Source organism: Littorina saxatilis, linkage group LG5, assembly GCF_037325665.1.
Source record: "Littorina saxatilis isolate snail1 linkage group LG5, US_GU_Lsax_2.0, whole genome shotgun sequence".
Lineage (NCBI taxonomy): Eukaryota > Metazoa > Mollusca > Gastropoda > Littorinimorpha > Littorinidae > Littorina > Littorina saxatilis.
In genome coordinates this window covers 38574731-38601584 of record NC_090249.1, presented here as the reverse complement: position 1 = coordinate 38601584, position 26854 = coordinate 38574731, and the positions used below count along the sequence as shown (strand labels likewise).

Genomic DNA, 26854 nt, shown 5'->3' with positions numbered 1-26854 from the left:
TCAGTAATTCGCTGTAGAGTTTTCAACCCTAAATGGCCTTAAGACAAGTTTTCCCACTCACCTTCAAATGATCGTCCCATCGATCTTTCCTTGGAGAGTACAATCTCTGCATGTTTTCAACAGCTTCATAATATAATCCATAGAGGCATAGTTCACATGTTCACTTTACTGTCACAATTTTAGAAGTAAAATTTAAAAAGTCGTGTAAAAGCATGTACATGTACATTCTGATCAATCTCCGATTTCATGGTGTCCACCAGTTCTGGTGCATGTACTACCCTGGCCAAGTTTCCTCTCAAGACATCAAAGAGACCGCCCCATAGGTTAAACTCCCCATAGGTTAAACTCGGTCACTGACCCGGGTGCAGGAAGTGTTTCCTCTCTCATATGAAAGGGGAACCACCTCTCATAGCTAAAACTGGGTCAATGACCCCTGGGAAGAAGGTCAGTGTCTCATAAACAAGGCCACCCAGCTATCACAATGGACCTGCCTTTGATCTCGCCTCACATGCAGATCGTTGTAGCCTTGTGACTTTTTAGAGCACAGTCATAGCTTAGCAGCTGATTGGAATAGTGAAAACACAGCGGCGGTGGCTGTTCCGTGCACCTCCCGCTGTTTGTTCAGAGTTCGCTCATCACGCGATGTGCACTTGTGTTTGTGTATTTTTGTCTTTGGAGACAATTATTGACATCAGTTCGTTGTAGCCTTGTGACTTTTAGAGACAAAACGGCTCTGGGGCGATGAAAACGTGTTTGTTATAAGAGGGGTTCGTTATGCAAATGAGTTCAAAAGGTTCGTTGTAGGCGGAAAGTAACAAGTAAGAAATAGAAGGCTGTCTGCCGGGAAATCAATGGCAGTTCGTTAAAAGCGGGATTTCGTTATACCCAGATTCGTTATAGCTGGACTCCACTGTATTCCAAACTAGAGAAGCTAAATGTTGAGTAGATGAAGAAATCTGCAGCAACTCTCTGAACAGTCTTGGTAAAAAAGGAGCTGACGAGAAAAGTATGGTGCTATGATCACAATGTTAAAAGAGTTAACATTTATTTCAGACCAGTGCCAGCTGGCAGCAGCCGAGAAGAAGAGTCATCACAACGCCACCTGGTGGTGAACCTGCAGAAGACGCTGACCTGCGGCATCATCCTGATGGAACTCAGTCTGCGCAGCAAGTACTTCTTCCTCAAGATGTTCGTCCTCGACTACCTGCAGCTTGGCATCAGTAACCATGACGTGAGTCACTGAAAGTGTGGCAGTGGGATGTATGTCTTGGATTGCATGGATTAGGTCTATCTGTAGGAAAGCACAGCTGTTCCCAGAGCTTGATATTGGCCTCTTTGAACCAGAGACTGGTGGGTACTCTAGTCTCTCTCCAGTCTCTCGCTAATTTAGCTATAATTAGCACCCATCATTCACGGCAGCAGAGATATACGTACCACAACTGCTGCAGGCTCACTTAGCGCCAGCCGCTGATAAGTTCCCTCTCTTGGTATAGCACGGAAGCATTTGCGTGCAAAAGCAAAACGTGCATAACTATGTGCAAGCTGCAACTGTTGGTAGCCAAATGATACCCTCTGCTGTAGTTATTTTTAACTCACCCCTTCCCCAACTAAAAGGCAAGTCAGGCACAGCCCTGTGAGGTCTGCCCAGGACAATCACTCCAAGTGAAGGACAACTTCACTAGCCCATTGTTCTTTTAACTTGTCCAGGATGTTTTTGTCAATGAAATGTCACCAACAAAGGACACTGGTCACTTTTGATCACACCGCTGTCCACTTCTCCCAACTGTGCATTAAGTGGCCCAGTTGTGCATGTCAGGTAGGGCTGAAGCACACGCATCCGCTGTTCTGCCAAAAAGACAGCAGGAAGATGTGTTTAGAAAAGTGCCCGGACAGTGAGATGGGATTGCGTAACTGACTCTCATGTCTCTCTTTTGCCCTTGAGGAATGTGTAGGCATGAATTGTAATGTCAGTTGGGAGAGGTGGATACAGTCGAACCAGTGACCCTTTCAAGACACACCCAATTCAAGACTGCTTCCCTTTTTAAGACCTTCTGTTCTAAGCGTCTGTTAACCCTTTCGCTGCCAATCAAAACTTCCTGACTGCCAGGGAATATTGGAGTTCGGGGTGTAATAATTCACAAAAAATTCTAGCTCCAAACTGGCAGTAGGTAGAAAAGTAAAACCTATGTTATTTTTAAAAGAAATTCAACCAAGAATCTGTTTTTAGTATCTAATCATGGAAATAATGCACAAGTGCAGGACGGGTATACCCGTCCTAAGGCAGTCAAGGGGTTAATGTACCTCCATATTAAGACTCCATCCTGTTTAAGACCTTCTGTTCTAAGCGTCTGTTAATGTACAGGGTGACCCAAAAAAAAGAGTACCCAAACAAAACGTCATAAATTGAACAAAAATAAAGCAATCTTCATAAAATGTATTTACACACACAATTAGCCTCTGCATGATTTGCACAGAACATTTTAGCGTTCTAGCTTGTCTTGCAGGAAAGTTATGCTCATTCTACAGAACTTGCTCCAAATGGCCTCCGCGCCGCTGCAGGCAAACTTGAACTCGCCGCGCAAAGTTATTAATCACCCGCACACACTCCTGTTGCGAGATTCCGCGAATGGTTGTTGTGATGGCTCTCTTGAGTTCTGTGATTGTCTGTGGGTTGTTCCTGCAGACGTTGTCTTTCAGGAACCCCCAAAGATAGAAATCTGGGGGATTTAAATCCGGGGGAGGCAATTTGGAGCATGTTCTGTGGAATGAGCATAACTTTCCTGAAAGACAAGCTAGAGAGCTAAAATTTTCTGTGCAAATCATGCAGAGGCTACTTGTGTGTGTAAATAACTTTTATGAAGATTGCTTTATTTTTGTTTAATTTATGACGTTTTGTTTGGGTACTCTTTTTTTTGGGTCACCCTGTACCTCCATATTAAGACTCCATCCTGTTTAAGACCTTCTGTTCTAAGCGTCTGTTAATGTACCTCCATATTAAGACTCCATCCTGTTTAAGACCTTATTTTCCCAGTTTTTTGGAGGTCTGAATTAAAAGGTGTTTCCATTGTATAACATTTGTAGTTGATGTCACCAGATGCAGCTGCTGTTTGTGGATGAGTGTGAGAAGTACAAGGACCTGATCCACGTGCACTCCTTCGCCCACGACTTCCACCTGCGTTGCATCAACGACTACCTGCGCGGCAGCTCCTCTATCCTCCACCCCGGCTTCCACCTCAGCAACTTCCTGACTGAGTTTCTCAACATCTACCCTGACCCGCCCAGCTTTGCCCGAAACTGCCTGGCCAAGGGTAGGCATTCACTAGTGTTCCGTTCTTCCCCCTAGCTGTTCCGTAAAATGTGAAAGTGATGAAGTTTTAGAACCTTCTTATTACAGTGATAGACCTGTTGTACAAAAAAATTAAGCATGGATTAGTTACCATGTGAACTGAAAAAAGGAAACAACATTGCATCGGTCTCGATTAGCATTAACTGCTGAAGAGACGATAAACAGTAATAACCAACCAACCAACCAACCAACCAACCAACCAACCAAGTTTGTGTGGGCTGTATCTTATGTGTGAAATTCGGTTCTGGTCTTAACTTGCATCTGTTACTTTCTTTGGTACATTCGTTTTTGCTTAGACTTTGGGATTGACTCATGGATTGGTCTGATTTTTGTGTGAAGATTCAAACAAAGGTGTGAGTGAAAGTATTATTATTTCTGTAGAAAGTTTGGTTACCGGCTTCATTTCAGCCTTTCAAACCAGTTAACTTTGACATTTCATCATTAAGGTGATTAACTAAAAGATTTGGTAGGCAGTGTTTGTTTGATGGTTTGGTTTTGTGACTGATAGGTTGGTAGGATATATAAATTGGTAGATTGACTGATTAATTGGTTGATTGGTTGCAGAGAGCAAAGAGATCTTCAACTTGCCGTGTCCAGGCCCCCAGCTGTATGACTACATGCGAAACCAGAGTCGTCAGTTTGACATGAGCGTCTTCCGCATGACTCCCTCCGATGTTTTTGAACCAGTCAGTTTTGTGTGTGTGTTTGTGTTTGTGTGTGTGTGTGTGTGTGTGTGTGTGTGTGTGTGTGTGTGTGTGTGTGTGTGTGTTGTGCATTTTATAGTGAACCCTTTGTTGTACTACCTCCAAAAATTTGAGAAAGTCTTAACAGAGAGGGAGTTGTGAAATTGAGTTTAATTTGCTGATACCATATGTAGAGCCACATTAAAAAAGTGGGGTTGTACAGTCTTTACTCTGAAGATGGAGAATCCCAGGTCTTTAACAAAGGTTTCACTGTAGCATTGATATACAAAGTATCAACCTGAACAGGCATGTTCTGTGACGCTTCTTTGTTTGACAAAGCAAAAGTAAAGGCGTGCTTGTCATTATCATTGCATGTGTATACATCACAACTAAATCAAACCATCTCATCAGTAGTGGTAGTCGACTAAACCTCAAAGGACACAGCGTAAATTTCAGGACTACTGTTGCATCAAGGGAGACGAATTTGCCCTGGTTCAAATCCGAGAGCCCGACCGACCGTCGCTGGAAGCACAAGCAGGGACGTTGGAGGGGGCGGCCGCGGAGGTGGAACTCGACGGCTACAACGTGACGCTCATCATCTCGCAGGACGCGCTGCGTGGCCTTGCCAGTGTGGATGCTGGCAAGGAGCTGTTGAAGCTCAACTTCTTTGTGGTGCTCACACGCCTGCGGGATTTCCACCCCAAGCGTACGCTGGAGAAGAAGTTTGGAGACTTCCGCTGTGTTTCCACTAACCAGCAGAGTCATTCTGGTTTGTATTTTGATAATATTAATAATAATTAACTTTTCTGTCCCATCAATTGGCTGTTGCTTTACCATTTCATTCGAAAACAAATGAGCAAAAATGAAACGACTATACATATACTGAGACAAAACTACAACAAAAACCAAGCAAACTGTGCTTCGTGAAAAAGATAGTTACACACACATTTTGTGATAGGATAGTCGCTCCTTTTGTCAAGGAACTTTTCTCAAGGCTTTTTGTCGGCCGACTGTCTTCCAAACCTCAACTCTCGAACCGAGTATTTTTGTGTACCGGATTTTGTATTGCCTTATTACGAAGTCCTAATCATTCTTTCTCAAATGTATGTCTACAATTGTTAACAAGCAGGTGGATGCGTCAACATTTCTTTCTTTTATATAATTCACCGTTCCATGGCGAACACCTGTCTGTAGTGACCATTTTTGTAACAACAGGTTTGACTGTAGTGTATTTTAGTGCAGTGCAGTAGCAGCTTGCTATATTCGCAGGGGAAGCAACTGACGATTTCCTGGCGACTGTCAAGAGTAAAGAGCTATCTTACCTTATTTGCAGAGAAAGAAGGAAATAAGAGTTTCTGGTTAATCACTTCTGACAGTGTATTTTAGTGCAGTTGTAGCTTATATTTCCCAGGGGAAGCAACATTTTGATTTCATGAAGGGTTGACTGTCAAGGGTAAAGAGTTATCTGACCTGACTTGCAGAGGGGAGCGACACGAGCAGCATGGGGGGAGGGGAGGGGGACCCTGGCGTGCCCATCGCGGTCAAGCAACACCTGGGGGCGAGGCAGGAGCACACCAACTACCTGGGCTTCAGCAACATCCACCTGGCCAGGGTCTACACCCTACTCAACACGCAGATCAAAGCGGGAAAGTAAGTACACTGGAACCTCTGTTTTTAAGACCTGGCCCTCAATTTTTCAGACTCGACCTTCCTTTTAAGACCCTGTTTTCTCAGACTTTCTGTTAATAATCTGAAACTTACCCCCATTTTAAGACTCCCTTCTTTTTAAAAACCGATTTTCTAAGATGTTTGAAGGTCTTAAAAGGGGAGTTCTAGTTGTACTGTACAGTGGAACCTGCCCTTGCCATCACCTCTCCAAAGTGGCGGGGATGTAGCTCAGTCGGTAGCGCGCTGGATTTGTATCCAGTTGGCCGCTGTCAGCGTGAGTTCGTCCCCACGTTCGGCGAGAGATTTATTTTTCAGAGTCAACTTTGTGTGCAGACTCTCCTCGGTGTCCGAACACCCCCCCGTGTGTACACGCAAACACAAGACCAAGTGCGCAACGAAAAAGATCCTGTAATCCATGTCAGAGTTCGGTGGGTTATAGAAACACGAAAATACCCAGCATGCTTCCTCCGAAAGCGGCGTATGGCTACCTAAATGGCGGGGTAAAAACGGTCATACACGTAAAAGCCGTGGGAGTTTCAGCCCATGAACGAACAAACAAACCTCTCGAAAGTGACCTGCATCTGCCCACAATGACCAATTCGAAGGATCCCAGACGATCAGTTGTCTTCCACATAATTCACCTTTTCAGAGTAAGCACCTGTCTATAACGACCTCTTTTGGTCGGTCCCTTTGCTGGTCGTTACAGAAAGGTTTGACTGTATTTCAGCTTTTCTTTGTGTTTGCAGTTTTCTTTTGTTCATTGCGTCTGTTAAATAGAGATACAGATGTTCTTTGGAATTATTTTTTTAAAGAACTTATTGATTTATCAGAGAAGAAAGGAATTTGTTTTGATATGGTTGCTTTGTAGAAGTGTATTCATGTTTTAGAAATGCGGATATTCAGAACGGCTTGTTACTCAGTAGGGTCAACAGATTGAGGGTTTTGTGGGGACTGACAAGTGGCTGGGACTGGTTTAGGGAAAGCCTGATATTAATTGGGCAAAGTTGACTTTGCTAAACGTACTTCACGAAGCTTGCGGCACGAATCTTTGGCACTGAATTTTCAGTAAAGAAACCTTTTGGAAGTCTTTGTGAAGTCAACTTTAGGCTCAATGAAGGAAGGCCTCAAGGATGAAGAGGCAGAATTTGTTTTACCTCTCAGAAGAAAAAATTACTTTTTCAGAAAAAAACACTGTTAGTTGTAGTTCCTGTGAAGGAAGTCTTCTTAGACGGGAAAGGTCTAAATACACGTCTAGTTCCCCGTAGCAAGAAATTGAAACTGGGGATTATGGGCATTGGCACATGCGCAGAGAGGTACTACCGACAAAGGGAGACTACTCCCCTAAATGGTATACCGACGGAAATCTAGAGTTAGCGACCTTGTTTACAGTCTAGTACTGGTAACATAGGACGCTTCTCAGTCTAGCACTCGTAAGTAAGGTAACTCCTATTAGTTAAATTGAGGTGATGTATTCGAAAGAAATACACTGTTTTGCTTGAACAGTGCATAATTTGCCTGTTACTGTGTTAGTTATACCTGCTGTGTTGGCCTTTCCCCCAGTCTTTTCTTTCTCTGGTTTTACCTTGGGTTTTAATGTTTTATTGATAATGGTACACATGTATATTTTCCCAAACAGAGACAAAATTGAAGAGGTGGTGGAGATGTCCAAGGTGAAGTGTCGCCGTGACTACCTGTGGCACAGGATGCTGTCGTCTGCTGCAAAGGATGATGGGAAGGGCAAAAAGGGGAAGCAACCCGAGGAGAGCTTGGAGCCAGTGAGTGTTAAACTTGTTGGAGAACAGATGCAGGTGTTAAAAGTACAAGTAGATTGCAATTTCTAGTGGTTGTTTGAAGGCTTGCTTCCTTTCATTCTTTCCTGTACCGTAGTCAACTGCAGCGGTGAAGGTAGGTATTTTTATGTTTGTACCTCTAGTAAGATTTCCTTAGAACAGTCAAGCAATCTACATGTTTTCAGGTATATTATAGGTAACGAATTATGTATCGATTGGACATTGGATTTCCCTTCTTTGAGCCATGTGACGTCAGAGGACTACAAAACTTTATAATTGGGCGTTTCAGGTTGACCGAAACTTGAAAGGAACTACAAAACACATGTCATGTGTTTGATTCGCGGCATGTGTGTGTGCTGTTCAATGTCAAAACAACAACAAAGTCAGTACATGACGTGTGTTTTGTAGTTCCTTTGAAGTTTCGGTCAACCTGAAACGCCCAAATATGAAGCTTATGTGTTTGATTGCATGTGTGTGTGCCCGGGCTCGTTCAATCGTCAAAACAACAACAAAGTCATAGTACCTGAAAGAAATTCGATCGATACATAAATGTTATTTGCGTTTTTGACCAAAATATGACATTTTACACAGATCTCGACAGTCATTGTTTACCTCGACCGCTATGCGCTAGCGCGGTCTCGGAGAACAATGACTGTCTCGATCTGTGTAAAATGTCATATTTTGGTCAAAGACGCAAATAACGTATAAACTCAGTTGAAACCATACGTTTTCATTTCATGTCTGATTAAATTCATCTTTGTATAGTTAGACATCTACATTTGGACATTCAAAGAGTATAGAACAACAATACAATACAATACAATACAATACAATAACTTTATTAATCTCTAAAAGAGAAATTACATTGCTGAGCTTTTGTGTCCGTAATAAAACATACATAAAACATTCAAAAATAAACATTTGTTCTTTGTCATTCATACATTCTTGTGTTCTTATACATTTCTTCAATTCATACATCAATATTCTATCATAATTATGTACATACATTTATTCTCTTTTAACAGTCTGTCTTCAAACGCATCTCAGAGAGGGAGGCTAGAGATTTGTGTTGTGCCATAGGTAAAATCATGTGCTTAGCTATGAAGTAATGTTATCACATGTTATTTAAGGAAAATGAGTAAATATATGACATACATGAAAGCAAAACACAAAAACACCCAGTCATGTTAAGTTCAGCCAAAAGCTTTGACTTGCATATTCGGGCAGTAAGCTTTTCAAATTGTTCATGAAGTTTCCATCTTGAAGCAGGGAGGACTGCATGCATGAAGCATTGTATGACTGAAATATTACTCCACAGAACATGACGCCACTGAGCGCAGCAGAGTTTGAGGAGCTGCTGTCGCTGGTGAGCAAACAGCCGCTGAACCAGATCGACCCGCGCCTAGCCATCTTCTCCAACATGCCGCCCGCATGGTACTCCAGTCTGCTGCCTGTGCTCACCTCGCGCTTCACCAACGCATGTCGCTTCTTTGCCACAGAGAGGCAGTTTCAGCACCACACTGTGAGTGATTTGTGGGGGTGGAGGGGGTATGGTGTGTGGGGTGTGTGGGTGTGTGTGCTTGTGTGTGTGTGGACGGTGTGTGGTAGGGATGGGGTGTGTGTGTGTGTGTGTCTCTCTGTGTCTCAGCATGTAGGTGTGTCTTTGTGTGCACTGGTGTGGAGGGTGTGAGGTGGGGAGGGTGTGTGTGTGTGTGTGCGTGCGTGTGTGTGTGTGTGTGTGTGTGTGTGTGGTGTGTGTGTGGTGTGTGTGTGTGTGTGTGGTGTGTGTGGTGTGTGTGTGTGGGTGTGAGTGTGTGTGTATGCGTGTGCGTGCGTGCGTGCGTGTGTGTGTGCCCACCTTGCTTCCTGTCTGATTGCCTGTGATGTGTGACCTTGTCAGCTAATCTAAAGTATCTAAAGGATCTGTTTGTGTTATTTGCCTTCAGCAGAGGAAACCATCATACTGTGTCTGATTTAAAATTTGTCCAAGAACACATGCACACACAAATGCAGCTAGATGTAGGATGGTAGCCAGAATCACAGTGTCTTTGAAGCAGTGATTACACGATTCACATTTCATTTGCAGGTGATACTGAACAGCAAGTGGCTGGATATGTTCATTCTGCTGTCGGTCGACCAGAACACTGGCTGCACGGTGAGATAATAATTATACCCTTCCACTTTTCTGTCCTTCCTGCCTGTGCAGTTGAGTGTCATTTCTGTAGCATAATGTTACGTCTTAAGATTGGTATGTGAAAGTACTTTGGAAAGCTGTTATCCTTTTGCCTGAAAAGAGTTTGAAGACAAACTGATGAATGTTGAAGAGCTTTTGGTTTTGATATTGGTAAACAGTGTAAGAAATTACTATACCATAGTGGTAATATGAGTGTGTATGCGACTTCTGTCTTGTGTGTGGCGCACGTTATATGTCAAAGCAGCACCGCCCTGATATGGCCCTTCGTGGTCGGCTGGGCGTTAAGCAAACAAACAAACAAAATGAGTGTGTATTATGCTTATCTTGGGCTCTCTCTGTCTCTATTGGACGATTGATTTGTTTGTTCATCCGTTTCAGAAAATATAGTTGAGACAGTATGCAGTTGATAGGGTCCAGTTTGGGGCATTAATGTGTCTATCCTTTGCCGCATTCCCAAAAAGGGAATACAGTGGAACCCCCCTTTTAAGACCTCCAAACATCTGAGAAAATCAGGTCTTAAAAAGGAGGGAGTCTTAAAAAGGAGGGAGTCTTAAAAGGGGGGTTAATTTACATAGGTTAAGACCAGAAGATCTAAAAAATGTATTTTTTACAAGTAAAATGACTATTTCTAAGAATACTCACCTCAATTTAACTAATAGGAGTTACCTTACTTACGAGTGCTAGAGTGAAAAGCGTCCTATGTTACAAGTACCAAACTGTAAACAAGGTCGTTAACTCTAGATTTCCGTCAGTATACCATTTAGGGGAGTAGTCTCCCCTTGTCGGTAGTACCTCACTGCGCATGTACCAATGCCCATAATCCCCAGTTTCAATTCGAAGCTATTAAGTCAATAGCGGGGTTGGTGGGAGGGTCTCTGGTTAAATTGAGGTGAGTATTCTTAGAAATAGTCATTTTACTTGTAAAAAATACATATTTCTTTCGAATACATCACCTCAAATTAACTAATAGGAGAATAGATAACAGGCTGGAGGGTTGACTTTCGATCGGTAAATCTAGTGTCACCTCACCCGACTCAGCCCATTTGTCCGGAATCCCCCCTGTAAAATCGGGGGAAGAAAAGGATAGATCATCGGACTGAGAAGCAAGAATCCCCGAGTCGGGCGAGTGGCAAGTTGCATTGTTGCCACTGTGTCAACTTGCTCCAGAAAGGGACAATTGAAAGAAAGTCCCACCTGTCAATGTAGAGCTGGTTTCTACTCGATGGTCGTTACTATTCCTCTGATCGCTTTGTCTTTATCAATGTTGGGTTATGGTTATGACTTGCCATTATGCGCCTTGGGCGACCCAACTCCCCAACAACGTAAAGTTCTGCAGGCGGATCAGGTGAACGACCTAAACAGATGAGGAATGGTCTGTGGGGCAATCAGAGATAACAATTCCTCTAATACCTTGAACTTATCACCAAGGTGCGTCTCTGCGACTGATCCTCTATTAAGGGAGATTGACAGAGTTCCCAGAGATCCTGTTGAATTCTGGTCTGAGGCACCACTTTCCATGGCTATCAAATTGTGCCAGTCGCATGAATGAATATATATATATATATATATATCCTCTCTGAATTTACCTCTCTAATGAGGATGGTAGGCTCAGATACCAGTGTAAATTCAGGCTGACTTAGCTGTCCCTCCTGCGTGACAGGAAGTAAGCGCAAGTGCGCTCAGCAATACGGTCACTGTCTGCACCTTTCCTGTGCCTGTCTCAACGCATGTGGGGGCTATAAGCCTACCCTTAATGGTTATAGGCATGACGTAGGTTGAGTGCTTTCCCTATTGAAGGGTTTTGCCTTGACTTGGTCCAAGGATGATCTCCATGAGGTTTTGTAGCCTAACGACTGCCTGACCCTGGGGTAGGTTTTCATCCAAAAGCTGCTGATCATCTCAGGGGCACCTGCCCAGTGATCTTAAACGGCCATCAACTTCTCTAGGACGTCTACTGTTGTCTCTCCTGTTGATGCTTCTGCCAGAGTTGTTACCATTATCAGTCGAGATGTGACCTGTTACGGGTGTCGGACATCCTCTGTGGAGTGTCGACTGTACAATCTGGCATTTCTATCATCATCCCCTGGCTGAGGCAGGTTTGTTTGTTTGTTTGTTTGTTTGCTTAACGCCCAGCCGACCATGAAGGGCCATATCAGGGCGGTGCTGCTTTGACATAACGTGCGCCACACACAAGACAGAAGTCGCAGCACAGGCTTCATGTCTCACCCAGTCACATTATTCTGACACCGGACCAACCAGTCCTAGCACTAACCCCATAATGCCAGACGCCAGGCGGAGCAGCCACTAGATTGCCAATTTTAAAGTCTTAGGTATGACCCGGCCGGGGCTCGAACCCACGACCTCCCGATCACGGGGCGGACGCCTTACCACTAGGCCAACCGTGCCGGTGGCTGAGGCGGGTGTCAGATGGCATTCGGGAAGAAGGGGCCACTCTTACAAGTTGTTACGCTGGGTCCGTTCACAAGTCATGAAAACATTCTGCACTTGACGTTCTCAGAGCACTTCTTCCCCCGTCTCTGTGTTATCTCCAACAGCTCCCCGCCTTGTGATGTAGCCAGACCATGCTCACCCGTGTTGCCTGACGTTTGCATGGCAAGATTTTTTGGGGGGCCTGTTACCCTGTTGAACAAGCTCCACTCCTAGTGTGAGTGATCTTCAGAGTAGTTTCCTCAGGCAAATGTCTCGAGACGCTTTGATTACTCTTATCTTGGTCCACAGTGTCCGTCTTGTAGCTGTGTATCCGAAGGAGACATCTAGAGACCCGGAGAGCTTGCGGTATGCATGGAAACTGATGTGACTACCATACCCTGTTCAGTTGTCCACCGCTGTTTGACTGGTGATCTGTATGCAGATTGCAGGTGCCATCTTGTTACTGGTAGGGCGGCTCCCCGCTGTGAAGGTTGTAGCCTCTAACCATTTGCTCTCCATTACAGGTGATGAAGATAACTAGGAGGCTCTAGGCATTCTCCTCACACTCCCAGACTTCTGTGTAGCCGGGCACTGCTGAATATGGTCAGGCGTGAAGTGTTGGTCTAGTTCCAAGAGCGTTAAACATTATAATAATAATAATACGAATATTTATAACCCGCACATATCTCACCAACAGGCGACTCAAGGACGTGTGCAATGAAACAAAAGAATGGTATCAACTGTTCATATGATCACAGTTGCTCAATTAGGTCTTCCTCAGTCCGTCAGGAGGTGGTAGACAGGCAATGGGGGGCGGGAGCTGTCCTTCCGGTGCTGATGCATCACTACAGGCAGTTTGCAGCACTGAACACTGGCATGAAGCCACCATCATGATGGGGATCCCTGGCAAAGATAGTGGTGGGAGGGGCCCAGTCCTGTCAACAGCCGTGTTTCGGGGTCACCTCAAGGGAGAGGTTGCAGACGAGGCTGTAGCCACCTCAGGGAGATTCTACTCATGTTACGCCCAGTGGACGTCTTGCCTGACAGCTGGAGGGTCTGTCATAAGCTGTCGCAACGATCCTGGGAGTTATCAGGGCGAAAAGGAAGCCTATCTCTTCCTGTGCTTTCTGGAGGTATTCCCCCAGAGCGCCCGACATTGTCTGTTTGGTAATGTCTACGTATATATAAATACATGTCAATACGACTTAATTCCCCCTCGTACCGATAACGGCATGGTTGTGCCAAGAGTTTATCCAGTACCTTTCTCATGAGAGTAGCCGCTCTGCCTAGGAGGCAGAGTTAATTGTGTGTTGTAACAACATCCGTTTAGCAAGTAAAATGACTATTTCTAAGAATACTCACCTCAATTTAACCAGAGACCCTCCCACCAACCCCGCTATTGACTTAATAGCTTCGAATTGAAACTGGGGACTATGGGCATTGGCACATGCGCAGAGAGGTACTACCGACAAGGGGAGACTACTCCCCTAAATGGTATACTGACGGAAATCTAGAGTTAGCGACCTTGTTTACAGTCTAGTACTTGTAACATAGGACGCTTCTCAGTCTAGCACTCGTAAGTAAGGTAACTCCTATTAGTTAAATTGAGGTGATGTATTCGAAAGAAATATCAAGGTCTTAAAAAAGGGGGGTTCACAACCATTTGTGGATGACACAACCATTTGTCGAGGATAGCGTAGGCACCCGGTCTGCTCCCCGCCTAAAAAAGGCCAGTGCCGTTCCGTCTTCGAGGGACTGCGTGGGTTTCATTTCGGAGTTTTCCTTCTCCTAGACGAGTTTCCTTCCATGGATGATGAGCCTCCTCTACCCTCGTTTTGAATTCAGAGTGGTCTTCTCTTAGGATAGCTGCCTGCCAGGGTTGACGAGCCTATCCTGCCCGGCTATTTGACCCATAGCTGGAGGTTGGTTCGTGGGCACCTGGGCATTTCCACACACCGGTGGGCCCGCATGCCGCACGTCTAGGGGCCAACCTCCTCCGAGTCCTTGTAGTCTAGCCTGGGGCCTTGCGGTACCCAGTTTACGCCTGTCGCCGCGATGGAGGCACTACATAGGGCTTGTTGTGGAGAGGTTATTGTACTGGCAGGAGAGACTGATGCATTCTGCTCTCTTTTCGCATTGTCCTAAAAAGGACAGACGGTGCTAGCCAGCGGTGAGGGCTGAAAGCGAGAAGTGACAAGCACAAGACACTTCGCCAACACACTAGACACGTCACACAACCGTTTGGCAGGCGGGGGTTCAACTGTATATTATTTTGTAATGAATAGTATTAGTTATGTAATTACTAAATTAGCAAGTCTTGCTTTTCTCTCAGGCACTGAGCCAGGTGTTGAGAAGCCGAGCCTGCGACGAAGAAGAGCAGAACAGACGGGACCAGGGGGGAGACAAGAGGAGACAGAGCGTGCAGGGGCGACTGCAGGACCAGCAGCCAGAGAGGGAGGGAACCCCCAGTCTCATCACGGAGCAGAAACATTGTCTCATCGAGGATTTCGTCAACGTCTGCTGCTTTCATCTGTGGAGTAGCATCTTATAGGACTCAGCATGGGTGGGACTCTTCTAGGGCTGGAGGAGGGGGGGGGGGGGGGGGTTGAAGTGCAGGAATATTCACTCAAGCTGCAATGGTACCTCTGATGGCACATTCCTCTGATAAAAGACACCTTCCAGTAAAGGACACTTTGTGTTGTCCCTTGGTCTATCAATTCAACTTAAGCATACTTGTCATGAAAGACCACTTGCAGTGTAGGGACATGTATGCATTTTTGGCTGTTCCACAGGTACCACTGTACTGCAGATAGTACTGAGGGCACGTATTTGTATGGCCGTCTGTGTTCTCACATAGGAGTGCAGAGACTGATTGAGGACTGCACTGTTGACTCTATGGTTGAACCGGACTTCAAATCAGGATTAGAATTTTTTTTCATGTGTACAGTAAAATGTGACCTTGGGTCAGGACTAGCAGATAAAATTAATCATTGTACATTTTAAGTGAACTTAGACAGTTTACAGAGCGGTTAACAACCTGACTTAAAATCATGACTAGTTATTTTGTGTAACCTGACATAATGTATCGATCAGAACACAATTTTGTGTATGTGTAGTCACAGATGAAGTCAAACTTATGAGAAATGAGTGAAACTGTTGACATATTCGTCAATCATACAGATCAGTCAAACCGGATTTTCATGTCAGGACAAGGATTTTTGTGTGTGAGTATAGTTGAACCACTGACCTGAGAGGTTCAATTTAAAAGTCCTTGTATTTATGAACAAAATCAGGTTTTTCTCTTTAGAAAATGTGCAAGCTTCTCACTGCTGTAATATCCGATTTTTTTAATTCTTTGTTTGGTGATATTTTTCTTGGCTTTTATAAATTATATGAGGCCATCAGGAACAGAGCTACTACAGTACATCTCAGATCACATACTTCTGTTTTCGTGGCAATTTATATTGTAACATGTCACCACAAGTATATTCCTTGCTACCACAGCTTTTAGCATTTGGATGAAATGTAACCTCCATTAACACCGTCACAGTTTTAAGTTTGTTGATAAAGTATTCAGAATTCCTCATCCGTATGCCATATTCTTTTGGCACCTTATTATCACAGAGTGTACACAATGAGACTGTGCTTAGTGGTGAAGAGTCTGCAGGCTGTTTTTCCTTGTTTTTGTAAACAAATCTTTTATCTCTTTATTCCTTTATTTATTAATTCTTTTATTTGTTTTTGTTTATTCAAATATCTATTTATTCATTCTTTTATTTGTTTTTGTTTATTCAATTATTTATTCATTCTTTTATTTTTATGTGTAGTTAGTCATTTATACTTATGTAGTCAGTGTGTTCTACATGTGATGCCTACTGTCTTCAGTGGTTAGTGCATATACAGCAGTACCTGCGATGTGTGGACCCTCCCATGAGAGGACACCTCCCTTAAAAGGACACCTTCTCTTGTCCCTTTTTATATTATCTCTACCAAAGTATACCTGTCATGAAAGGACACCTGCAATGTAGGGACACTTTTGGCTGGTACCAAGGGTGTCCTTTCATCACAGGTACCACTGTAGTGTCCCCTGTGTTGTGATGTTGAGTCCTTAGTTCTTGAAGAGTCGCCATCCTGTGAGATAGATCCTATGAGAGACAGTCGGTGTACATAGTTATTGTGTAAAATGTAGGTGACTGTATAGTTCTTACAAGTGCGTTTTATCAGTTGGTCGTGTGACAGAGTTGTATGTGAAAGTACTTTCATAGGAAAGAGAGGTAGATAGGACATTTGTTTGAGGGAGTTTGAGTGTGTGTGTGTGTGTGTATGTGTGTGTGTGTGTGTGTGTGTGTGTGTGTGTGTGTGTCACAGTGAATACATGCATGCGTTTGTGCATGGGACTTGTCTGTCCATCTGAGAATGAGAGAGGGGGGGGGGGGGGGGGTGAGAGAGAGAGGGAGAGAGAGAGTGTGTGTTTATATGTGCACGTGTGTTAGTGTAAGGACGTGTGCAATGAAACAAAAGAATGGTATCAACTGTTCATATGATCACAGTTGCTCAATCTCTGAAGTATTTTCAAACAAGGTCATAATTAATGTGATTGAGATAAACTTGATAATACAGAAAATTCAGCATTTTTAACCACTGTACATATTTCAAATAGCTGAGTAGTTAGTCAGTCAGTCAGTGTGTATGTGTGTGTGAGTGTGTCACAGTCTATGTGTTTACTCTGTGATGTGGTGTACATGTGTCTATACACATATCTGGCCTTTTGATTTTTTAATTACGGTGGTGCCTTTTCTGTATTTTTGCAATGGTTTGATGTATTATTCAATCTGACTTATCATATGGTCTGCGTGTAACACAAATGCAGTGGTGTTTGATATGCATGATAAGATTATCTTCTTTATGTGGTTCTGTTTTATGACTTTTCCTTCAAATGGCATAATGACCTTTGTGTAGGACATCGTTTTATTAAGCTGTAATGTATCACCGATGTTCCAATTTTGCTGTGAAAATTGTTTTGCCTCACAAAAGGAAAGGTAAGAGGTAAATAGCAGATTAAATGGCCTTGTGTATGATTTGTTTGCGCTTTTCCAGGCATGTTTTTATGTGAAGATATAGGTCAAGGCATTATTCATGACTGACATTAGCATTTTGCTTTGTAATCTGCCTTCCATATGCATGTGTAAACAATCAATTTGACGTCAACAACACTTGACAGCATTCTTTTGTGTATGAGCTGTGCTGGAATGCATTTCTGAGAATGCTGTTGGCATTGTTATCATTGTCTAGTCATAGGAATATTGTAAGACAATGGTATTCTTTGTTTTCAGTTGATAGAATTTGATATGGGTGTCTATAATTGGAACTGTATCAGACTGCTAGCTTTTATTTCACTGAAGTACTATCTTTAGATCACAGCATAATCTTTGTGATGTTTCTTGTGATTCGTTTTAACACTACATGTAATTTGAAGCATGAGAACAGAGAAGAAATGAATCAAAACTGCTTTGTAATTTGTTTTAGACACATCATATTCCTCTGTAATTGTCTAGCAATCAGTTTTGTACCTGTTGCTAATTTGCATTGATGATTTTAGCTTCTGCCATTTTGTTCTTGTTAGAAAATATTGTCTGAAATATTATTGGTGGCATTATTCTTCTTATTATTATCCCATCATTTCACATGTTCTCTACTTCACAGTTCTGTGTGAGCATTATGAACCGTAGCTGCTGTTATTCATTTATTTTTTATTTTTAAATCTTGTACACAGGTACAGTTTTATGTCAAATCAATGGCAATGGAATGGTGTATGTGGATAATATTTTTGTAAATTCTTCAACACCACATTTTCCCCCTTTTCTTTTGGTAATAACATAATCACATTTCTATGAATTAATTGTCTCCCTATAGCACTGTCTCCTAACTAACGCGATAGTCGGACAGAGTTGCGCCCCTGGAACGGCAGGTAATTCCGTTTTGTGTTTGCAAAATGGAACCGCATGACAATTAATCCGCCCTTCAACTGCTTTACCCGCTTAGTTTGAACAGCAGACACAGTAAAGTTTCCCTCCACCACTAATCTTCTTCTCTCGTTAAGCTATTTTGGACGTAAACAAAACAACCGGAACTACCCGCCAACAGCGCCGCGGGCTATGTCAGGGACGGACAACTCTTATCACTTTCGTTTTGAGAATGCTATACCACCCCAGTCTGCCAAAGTCATTGTACATTCCAAGCAGCCCGGTTTGTGTAATGAAGTCTCATTGTTTGCGATGCAATAATTGGATGTTTCCCGCAGTGGGGCACTGCGGTTATGAAATTAAAGGCCCCTCCTGTTTTTGGAACCGCAGGAGCTTTCTAGTTTGCTGTTAGGTAGATTTTTGGTTCCTCTTTCCTGTCATGCTCTCTTTTTCTTCATGAATTCTTTTCTTTTTTCTGCCTTCTTGCTCATTCACCTGTATTTTTTCCAAAAATCTCTTCTCTTGCCGCTTGTCTCGCGATTCATGTATAGTTTAATCTGTTAGTGTTCTGATGTAAGTCCAGCAGTAGATAGGTTAAGCCTATTTTAACATACTGGAAACTGGTAATCTTCCAGTAGGTATTAATTTAGTTTTACTAAAGCCTGCTGGGACACAAGTAATGGGTTAGTGCATTTGTAAACAGGAATCGCTTGACAAGTGGCCCCCTTCATCCCCCCCTTCCTCGTCCTGATATGGCTCTGCGTAGTCGGCTGGACGTTAAGCAACAAATAAACAAAAAATTGGATGTTACATAATATACTGCTAGGGATTGTGTTGACTGATAAATAAAATCAACAACTGGTCACACATACAGGTTGCTATATTTGTTTTACAGACTTTTCCTGACAAATTTCATGCAATCAGTGTATGTTAGATTTATTTAACTGGATGGCATGACAAAGATTCTGGTTTCTGTGAGAGCAAGTGTTTGTTCTTGTAAAGAAATATAATGGTCTGGAAAATGCCCAGTGCGATATCCCTACTGCTGTGAAAACTTTATTGGGCCCGTTTATTACTGCAAAGTGGGTCATTTCCACATGATGACTCTGTAATTGTTGACTTATAAGGGCATAAAGTTGATGCAGTCTGGCTCTGGTTGTGCAGCTAGGCATTTATGATTTAAGGATTGTGCAGGGCTTTGCATGAAAAGTGAACATGTTTTGCCAGGTTTGTTCGAGTGACGTTCTTCTGCTTGTTGTGCATGTTATTGGGTGTATATGTTTCAATGATTTTGATAGGAAAATGTTGAGGATGTGGTTGAAGTGACATATTGTTTGTGTTTAGTGTTGCCAGCAGCAGTGAAGTCTGCAGCTCTTTTGAAAGAACAGTGACTTTGTATGAATATGAGGAAAGAATTACAGTGTGGCTATATGTATCTATATACGGCTTGTGTGTGTCTGTCTGTCTGTCACTTCGCGATGCACGGCCAAAGTTCTCGATGGATCTGCTTCAAATTTGGTGGGCATATTCAGGTAGGCCCCGGACACAATCTGGTCGATGAAAATTTTCAACACGTGCTCTAAGCGCGGCGAACCGATTTTGGTTTTTCTGTAGATCCATTTCCAGTAACTCTTCCTTATCTTCTCCAGTGTTTTGCGCGTTTATCTCCCTTCCTTCGTGTGGCGTCAATCACGTCAACACGTGCTCTAAGCCGGCGAACCGCCATGCTGCATACTCCGTCTCGCGATCCACCCGGCGAAGCGGGTAATCATCTAGTATATTGATATATTGTGTGAAGACACTCTGCAGTTAGCACATTGGTATGTGATTGTACATGTACTTTGAATGATGCTTGAAAATAAAAAGCGACACATCAATGTGAAAAACTATTCACATTGGTATTTCCAGTTGTCACAGTGCTTTGCCATTTGATTTATGTACTGAGTGTTTATTGTTGTTCACTTGTGTGTGGTTTGCTTTAATCTTCTTACCTTCAGTCATCATTGAATTGGTGCAGGTGGTAAATGATGTCAGGGCATATCATGATAACAATAATAGGATATAATCTCTTTATGATACCATTGCCAGGTTTAGTAAGGTTGTTTGGAAATTCAGTGTAAAGATGAAAGTGACCTAGTCGATACTAAATGACTGTCACAAAAACACACATAGATACAGACACACACACTCACACACACACAAATAACATTAACACAAGATTTTTTTCAGTTATAGATTTTGAATTCTTATATTAAAAATCTGTACAGTATATGTTTAAATACGTTATAATTGTTTGTGTAGTAGTGGATATGTCAACGTAGATATTCTGCAGTCACATTAATGTCAGAACGAATAACAAAGTCACTTCATTTGACACACAAAATATCAGTACAATCTCTGGCTATTCCAAATATAATATTCACTGGAAACAAAGAATTGCACGGGTTAAATATTCGTAATATATCAACAGTGATACACAGCAATGAAATCTGATGGTTTCTTGATCTTCGGCTGTCTTGTAGTTGCTACTGACTATGAAAGAATTAGCACACATAAACAAGTTAATGATACTTTTATATTTCCACCTTATGGGTCAGATCGATCAAACAGTTTCACAGTAGTACCTGAATTGTGACGTTTCTATGACAAGGTAACATCACACTGTAAAAAATAATATCCGTTATCCTTTGTTCTCTTTCCCTACAAACAATCACTGTAAAGAAAGGACACCTGCGATGATGGGACAGTTTTTGGTTTATTGTAGGGGTGTTCTCATGACAAGTTACGATAGATCCTTTCCAAATATGTGTTCTCTTGGATCTGCCTAACTACAAGCAAAGTCAAGCAGATAAACCTGTGACGTGAGTGGACACCTCCTTATACAGGACATCTGCTGTCCATTGATCTATCAACCTGACCGTGGTACAACTGTTATGAAAGGACACTAGCAAGTTGAGGGAACTGTTGGCATGAGTGCCCTTTCATCACAGGTACCACTGTACTGTGCGTTAGTCTGGATCTCAGATGATTCTTCACAATAACACTATAACCCTTTTTGTGAAATATAGCCAAAGCACATGTGATGCTAAATTTAACAAAAGTAACTTTTAAAATTTTTCACCAAGTAAGACAACAATTAAGGCACGGAAAGGGAAATGCATATACTTTTGTAAGCGGTTATCTCAGCTTGATCAGTGAAGCTTGATAATCTTAGGGTTGATAGGGGCAGGGTGGTGGGTTTCAGGGGCAATAGGATGGGGTGCTTTCTTTCTTTCTTTATTTATTTGGTGTTTAACGTTGTTTTCAACCACGAAGGTTATATCGCGACGGGGAAAGGGGGGAGATGGGATAGAGCCACTTGTCAATTGTTTCTTGTTCACAAAAGCACTAATCAAAAATTTGCTCCAGGGGCTTGCAACGTAGTACCATATAATACCTTACTGGGAGAATGCAAGTTTCCAGTACAAATGACTTAACATTTCTTACATACTGCTTGACTAAAATCTTTACAAAAATTGACTATATTCTATACAAGAAACACTTAACAAGGGTAAAAGGAGAAACAGAATCCGTTAGTCGCCTCTTACGACATGCTGGGGAGCATCAGGTAAATTCTTCCCTCTAACCCGCGGGGGGAAGGATGGGGTGCGGGTGGAGGGGTTGTTGGAGGCGGTAGGAAGTACACTGTTTACACACTCCAAAGAAAATAACAAAACTGATATGTAGTGTAATATTTTTGGGCATACTCACTTAAGTCTTAAACAGACATTGACATTACACTGTACAAAACATAACTAATTCAGAAGTCTTTGAAACACAGCCGCACCTGTCATTTAAAATTAGGTTCTGATGTCCTTTCATCACAGGTACCACTGCACATGTATCTTTTTTTTTGTAGGACAAAAACACCTTGCAGTGACAGAGTGCTTGGTGCATCCCCAAGTACATTTATTTTGACAAGTACCATACTTTTCTGTAAAATCTAAGGCAGTGCCTACTTTATGTCGCAAGAGTGCTTAATCCCATCTGTAAAAATGACAAGTTCAAGAATTAATAAGCATTATGAATGTAAAATATATTTCACTGGATAACTTTGAACACATCATCAATCTTACTTCATAGAGGTATGATCTATACATACAGGAGCAACGCATACACATGCTACACGATTCTAAAGCAGTTTGAGCTACATAATTAAGCCATTTTACACCATTTCCTAGCTTGCCAAACCAATGTCCAACATTAGCCTTTTCTCGCTTCATTGTCTCTGATTGCTATCATGCTATAAATTAAATCAAGTAAAAAAAATCCAAAAAAAATCTGTTTGTATCTAATTATTTGGTCCAGCAAAACTCTTATTGTAAATGCAACATCTTTTCTTTCTTGATGTGTAAAACATTATTGCATCCAGTGCCTGACTCGTTAAAACAACATAATAGTCAAGAGTAATTACGATTTATCTTCAAATTGAAATCTGTTAAAACATGCACAGCCCGATGAAAACTTATAGTCACACACACAGCCATTTCTACTTCTCTTTCTTTGATAGATACATACTTTAAAACATTCACAGAATTGCCACACTCTGTAGCTAAAATATTGGAATAAAAAAATAAAACCTCTTACACATAGGTTCTGGACTTCCAAAAGCAGAAATCAGACCATCTCAAGTACTTCATTACGAAAAGATACGTGAATCCCACAGTAAAACTCGCCATAATGGCACCTTCCCCTGTTCACAGACTTTCAGATTACAAACTCCTACACACACGTTTACATGAAGGTATGAACAATATTATGACAAAACATTTGCAGTTGTCTGATGTCTCTGTGTAACATAAAGCACATGGCAGTCATGGTCTCAAGTGGAAAAAAGTCATTGATATGTAAGCTGATATTAGTCACTCTCTACGGTACTCTCCGCCCTCAAGAAACTGGCCCCCTTGTTCCTTCGTTGTGGAGTGAAGCATTCACATTCCAGCATGGTTATTTACAACTCTGTCACGCTCTCTGAGATATGCTCCACCTCCTGTGTAGAAAATCTGGCCTCCTTAGAAACTCTTGTTCCTTCCGTTGTGGTCACGTGCTATCACAATTCCGTCCCTTACACACACTTTGTTCAGCACTTCAATGGAAAAGGATGAAAATCTCTGGCACCATGGATATGTATGTATAGGTTCAGTTTTTCCAAGTTATGAACTGAGACTATGATCTTAGGGTTAAAGCACCCAAACAAGTTTACACGTTATAAAATTATGGGGCAGGCAAGCAGTTCCAGGCACACAAGCGCACACACACACACGCTCCCTCTCTCACAAAAACACAAGCACACACCGGTACACGCACATACACACACTCACACACGCTCCCTCTCTGACAAAAACACAACCACACACACACACACACACACACACGATGCACATTGTCAAGGAAACTGTGTATTCCCCTTCAGCTGATCATTTAGGACTCTGTACTTTCTCCTGTGCGTTGTTTTCTGAAACAGACACAAGATTTAAATTATTAATCTGGATCACAAAGAATCTGTGATGCAATCTCTCCTGGTTCTCATCTTAGTAATTAACTACATGTCTGTAACTTTGTTTTTCACAGGAGAAAAGGACCATGTTTGCACAGTTAAAAATGAAACACAGTCGGTGCATCCATGTGTGTATCACAAGTGCCTTATTGTAGCCTGGCACTATATAAAGGGCTTGTCAAAAAAAATCAATCTGTTAAGTTTTATAGCAGTGCCAAGAGGACGGCTAGGGTTGGACACACACACACACACACAGATTAATGTGTGCTAGGCATATATGAATGTGGGTTAGGAGGTAGCCAATTACCTGACTTTACTGAGCTTCTCAGCTCGATCAACAATTTAAAACAAAATGTCAAACATCAATACAAAATAACATAAGGAATGCTTATAATGAACGTGCTATGCTGTACTATTCCTGCAGAATTTTAAAGTGAAATTGTTGCACTCACCTCAGTTCATCCTCGCGTTCTCTCATCTCTCGCAGTTCTCGCTCAATCTTGGACTCCGCTGTCTGTGCAAACTCTCGGTACGAGAAAGACACCGCACCAGTCTTGGGTCCCTTCTTGCCCCCTGGTGCTCCGTCCCGGGGCATTTGTTGCGCAGAAGCTGATGAGGTTTGTGAATCTCCATTCAGATCTTCCGACGAAGCCACACTGCTGCGTCGACCAGGAGTCTTGAAGTTTCGCTTGCTGGCGCCGTCAGTCTTGTCGTCGCCCACAACATCAGCGTACTTGAGGGACTGGACGTGTTCTTCTGATGTGGTAATGATCTTTCCCTCCTTCCGCAGCGTCATCTCCCTGTTGCGCTGTACCTGAATTTCCTGCTGCAGTCGGTTGGAAGCGAAGCGGCGCATGCTGTTGTCAGGCTGGGGAGAAGAGTAGTACCTGGGGGAGCCCACGAACTCATCCCCACCGTCCGTCCTGTCATAGGTCTCCTGTCTCTTAGGCTCTGGGTCAGGTATCTCCGGCAAACCTTTGACTCTTCGCAACTCGTTCTCTCGCTCCCTGGCCAGACGCATCTCTCGTTCGATGGGCGTTTCTTGCTTAGGGGGAGGGTCGTCATTGGTGGGCGGTCTGGGAGTGTCTAAGTGTGGGGAAGCATGCACATTGCGAGACGTAGAGTTGTTCACTGATGGCATTTTGTCACGGGGAGTGGACGGGGTGGACTTGACCCCACGAGGGGTCTGAGACGTGGACTGAACTGCAGCAGGTTTCTTCTGTTGCTCCGCCTCCTGGGTAGCCCCGCCCACACTGGCCTTGTTCATCCTCTCCCTCAGGTGTCGCACCTCCTCTTCCCTCTCCTTCAGCTCTCGTAACTCTTGCGCGATACGACTCTCCCCTTCGTGGTTGTAACGAGAGATGGCTTCTTCGTAAGGAATGTCCTGCACAATGTCCACCTCCTCCTGCTCCTCCTCTGGTTCTGGGGACAGGGACCTCATTTTCTGAGATGGAGGGGGTTGGGAGGCCACAGGGGGTGTGGCTTGAGCTGGGCGTCCCCCTCTCTGCTGAGCTAGCTCCGCCTCTCTCTCTCGCTGCAGGCGAATCTCACGCTCGATGATGCTCTCGGTGCCACCGTCATCATTGATTCTTGTCTTCAGCTTCTGAAATTCATGAGATGAAGTCAAGTTAGTCACAACTATGAGGTATGAAATCTCTACTTGAAAGTGTGTTGGAGCTGCTCAAATTAAACACATTTGTTCAAAATTCAAATAAATAGCCATAGCATCAGATAAGGGCAGGACAAAAGTCATATGTGAGGTGTCTGAAATTTTCTTGTATTGAATCTCCTTGCTTTAAGATTCAACAATTTCAGATTTTCTTTTCAAAATATATGTATGTACATTTTACCCCCAAAGTACATTAAAATTCGCTCCGTTTTAATACTGATTTTCTCAGACTCAAGAGGCAAACCACTATTTGTTTTATTTATTTATTTATATATTCATTTATTTATCTACTTATTTTTACGGGCAGGCGGACGACTTTGTCCACAATGTCTCACCTGATGGCCAAATCCACGCTGCAGCGACTCCTCCTGCTCGGCATCCTCTTGCTGCACCACCCTCTCATTGATCAGGAACTCCGAGCCTCGGTCCGCCTCCGTCAGCTCGTGGTAACTTGGCTGGAGCTCACTCTCCGTGCTTGACTCCATGGAGGAAGCTTTCAGCTGGTGCTGGGACATTTTCATCCGATCCTCATGCTCCCTCTTCAGCATCTCCTCTCGCTCCGTGGCCAAGCGGATTTCTCTCTCAATGGCGCTCTCTGTGTCACTGTTGGCCATTTTGGTAGTCTTATTCTGCCTGGGGGTAGGGGGAGGCGACTCTGGAGACTCTGCTGTGGTTGTGGTTGTTAGTACAGTGTCTGGACCTGGCGCTGTCTTCTCGTTGTAGGGCATGCGAACCTGATGATGAAGATGATAAAAAAATTGCATTTTAAAAGAGGCACACCAAGGAGATTCAATGGTTAACTACCCTAGATATTTTTGGCTGCTGAAGTTTACGTTGCTTTTCCTGCCTTATTCACTTTTGAAATAGCCCTGTGACTATATACAATGTTTTTGTACAGTAGTACCAGTGATGAAAAGCCTCTATAATGAGTGACCACCTCCAAATAAAGGACGCCTCTTGTAGTCCCGTTGACTTTTAAACTTGACCAAAATATACTTGACATGAAAGGTCACCTGCAATGTGGGGACACTTTGGTGACCCTTCATGACAGGTACCACTGAATTTGGTATTGCGCATGCTCCCCTGAAGTCGACATATGCTGCTAGAAAGGCGGGGTAATACGATCATCTATGTAAAAATCCACTGGTGCAAAAACATGCGTGAACGTGAACGAAGAAGAAGAAGAAGAAGTATTGCGCATGCAGACCTGCCACTTGGGAGGGTTCTTCTTGGTCGGTTTAGACTCCTCCTTGCTATCGGGGGTGAAGATGGTCTCCCACTGGCGGCGGGTGGTGGAGAGGTTGGCGATGGACTCGCGGTCAACCTCCTCGCTGGATGTTGGCTCCTGGACGATGTTCTCGCTGTACAGCGCGACCTTGCCGTGCTTGTCGGTCCACTTGGCCTCGGGGCTTGTTGAGCGTTCCGGCGACGTCGCTCCCTGCTGGGACGGTGGGGCTGGTTCCACCACGTCTGTAACACAGAGGGAAGAGAGTGTTGGGTGAGATTGTGTGAAGGGCTGGTAAATAGCAAAGAACTCCATTCCTGTGCAATTTGGGCAGTGTTTTGTTACGCTTA

The 26854-nt window shown here is 43.2% G+C and overlaps 2 protein-coding genes across 8 annotated transcripts in view; one reads left to right on the top strand and one right to left on the bottom strand.

Annotated features, from left to right (window-relative positions):
• The window catches only part of LOC138967062 (KICSTOR complex protein SZT2-like), a 122884-nt gene extending 102891 nt beyond the window's left edge, over positions 1-19993 (top strand). The window contains exons 61-69 of the mRNA XM_070339520.1: positions 1054-1231; positions 3095-3308; positions 3911-4032; positions 4486-4798; positions 5511-5679; positions 7334-7472; positions 8806-9009; positions 9574-9642; positions 14444-19993. Of these exons, the coding sequence (XP_070195621.1) occupies positions 1054-1231; positions 3095-3308; positions 3911-4032; positions 4486-4798; positions 5511-5679; positions 7334-7472; positions 8806-9009; positions 9574-9642; positions 14444-14662 (1627 nt within the window). The 3' untranslated portion in view covers positions 14663-19993. The remainder of the gene's footprint in view (positions 1-1053; positions 1232-3094; positions 3309-3910; positions 4033-4485; positions 4799-5510; positions 5680-7333; positions 7473-8805; positions 9010-9573; positions 9643-14443) is intronic.
• A 603-nt stretch (positions 19994-20596) lies between these two features.
• The window catches only part of LOC138967064 (hepatoma-derived growth factor-related protein 2-like), an 89606-nt gene continuing 83348 nt past the window's right edge, over positions 20597-26854 (bottom strand). For 6 of the 7 annotated variants that reach the window (XM_070339522.1, XM_070339524.1, XM_070339523.1 and 3 more), the window contains 4 exons: positions 26487-26749; positions 25615-26013; positions 24063-25213; positions 20597-23568 (listed from right to left, as the gene is read on the bottom strand). In XM_070339522.1, the coding sequence (XP_070195623.1) occupies positions 23535-23568; positions 24063-25213; positions 25615-26013; positions 26487-26749 (1847 nt within the window). In that variant the 3' untranslated portion in view covers positions 20597-23534. The remainder of the gene's footprint in view (positions 23569-24062; positions 25214-25614; positions 26014-26486; positions 26750-26854) is intronic. The other variant, XR_011455834.1, reaches the window with a different exon arrangement.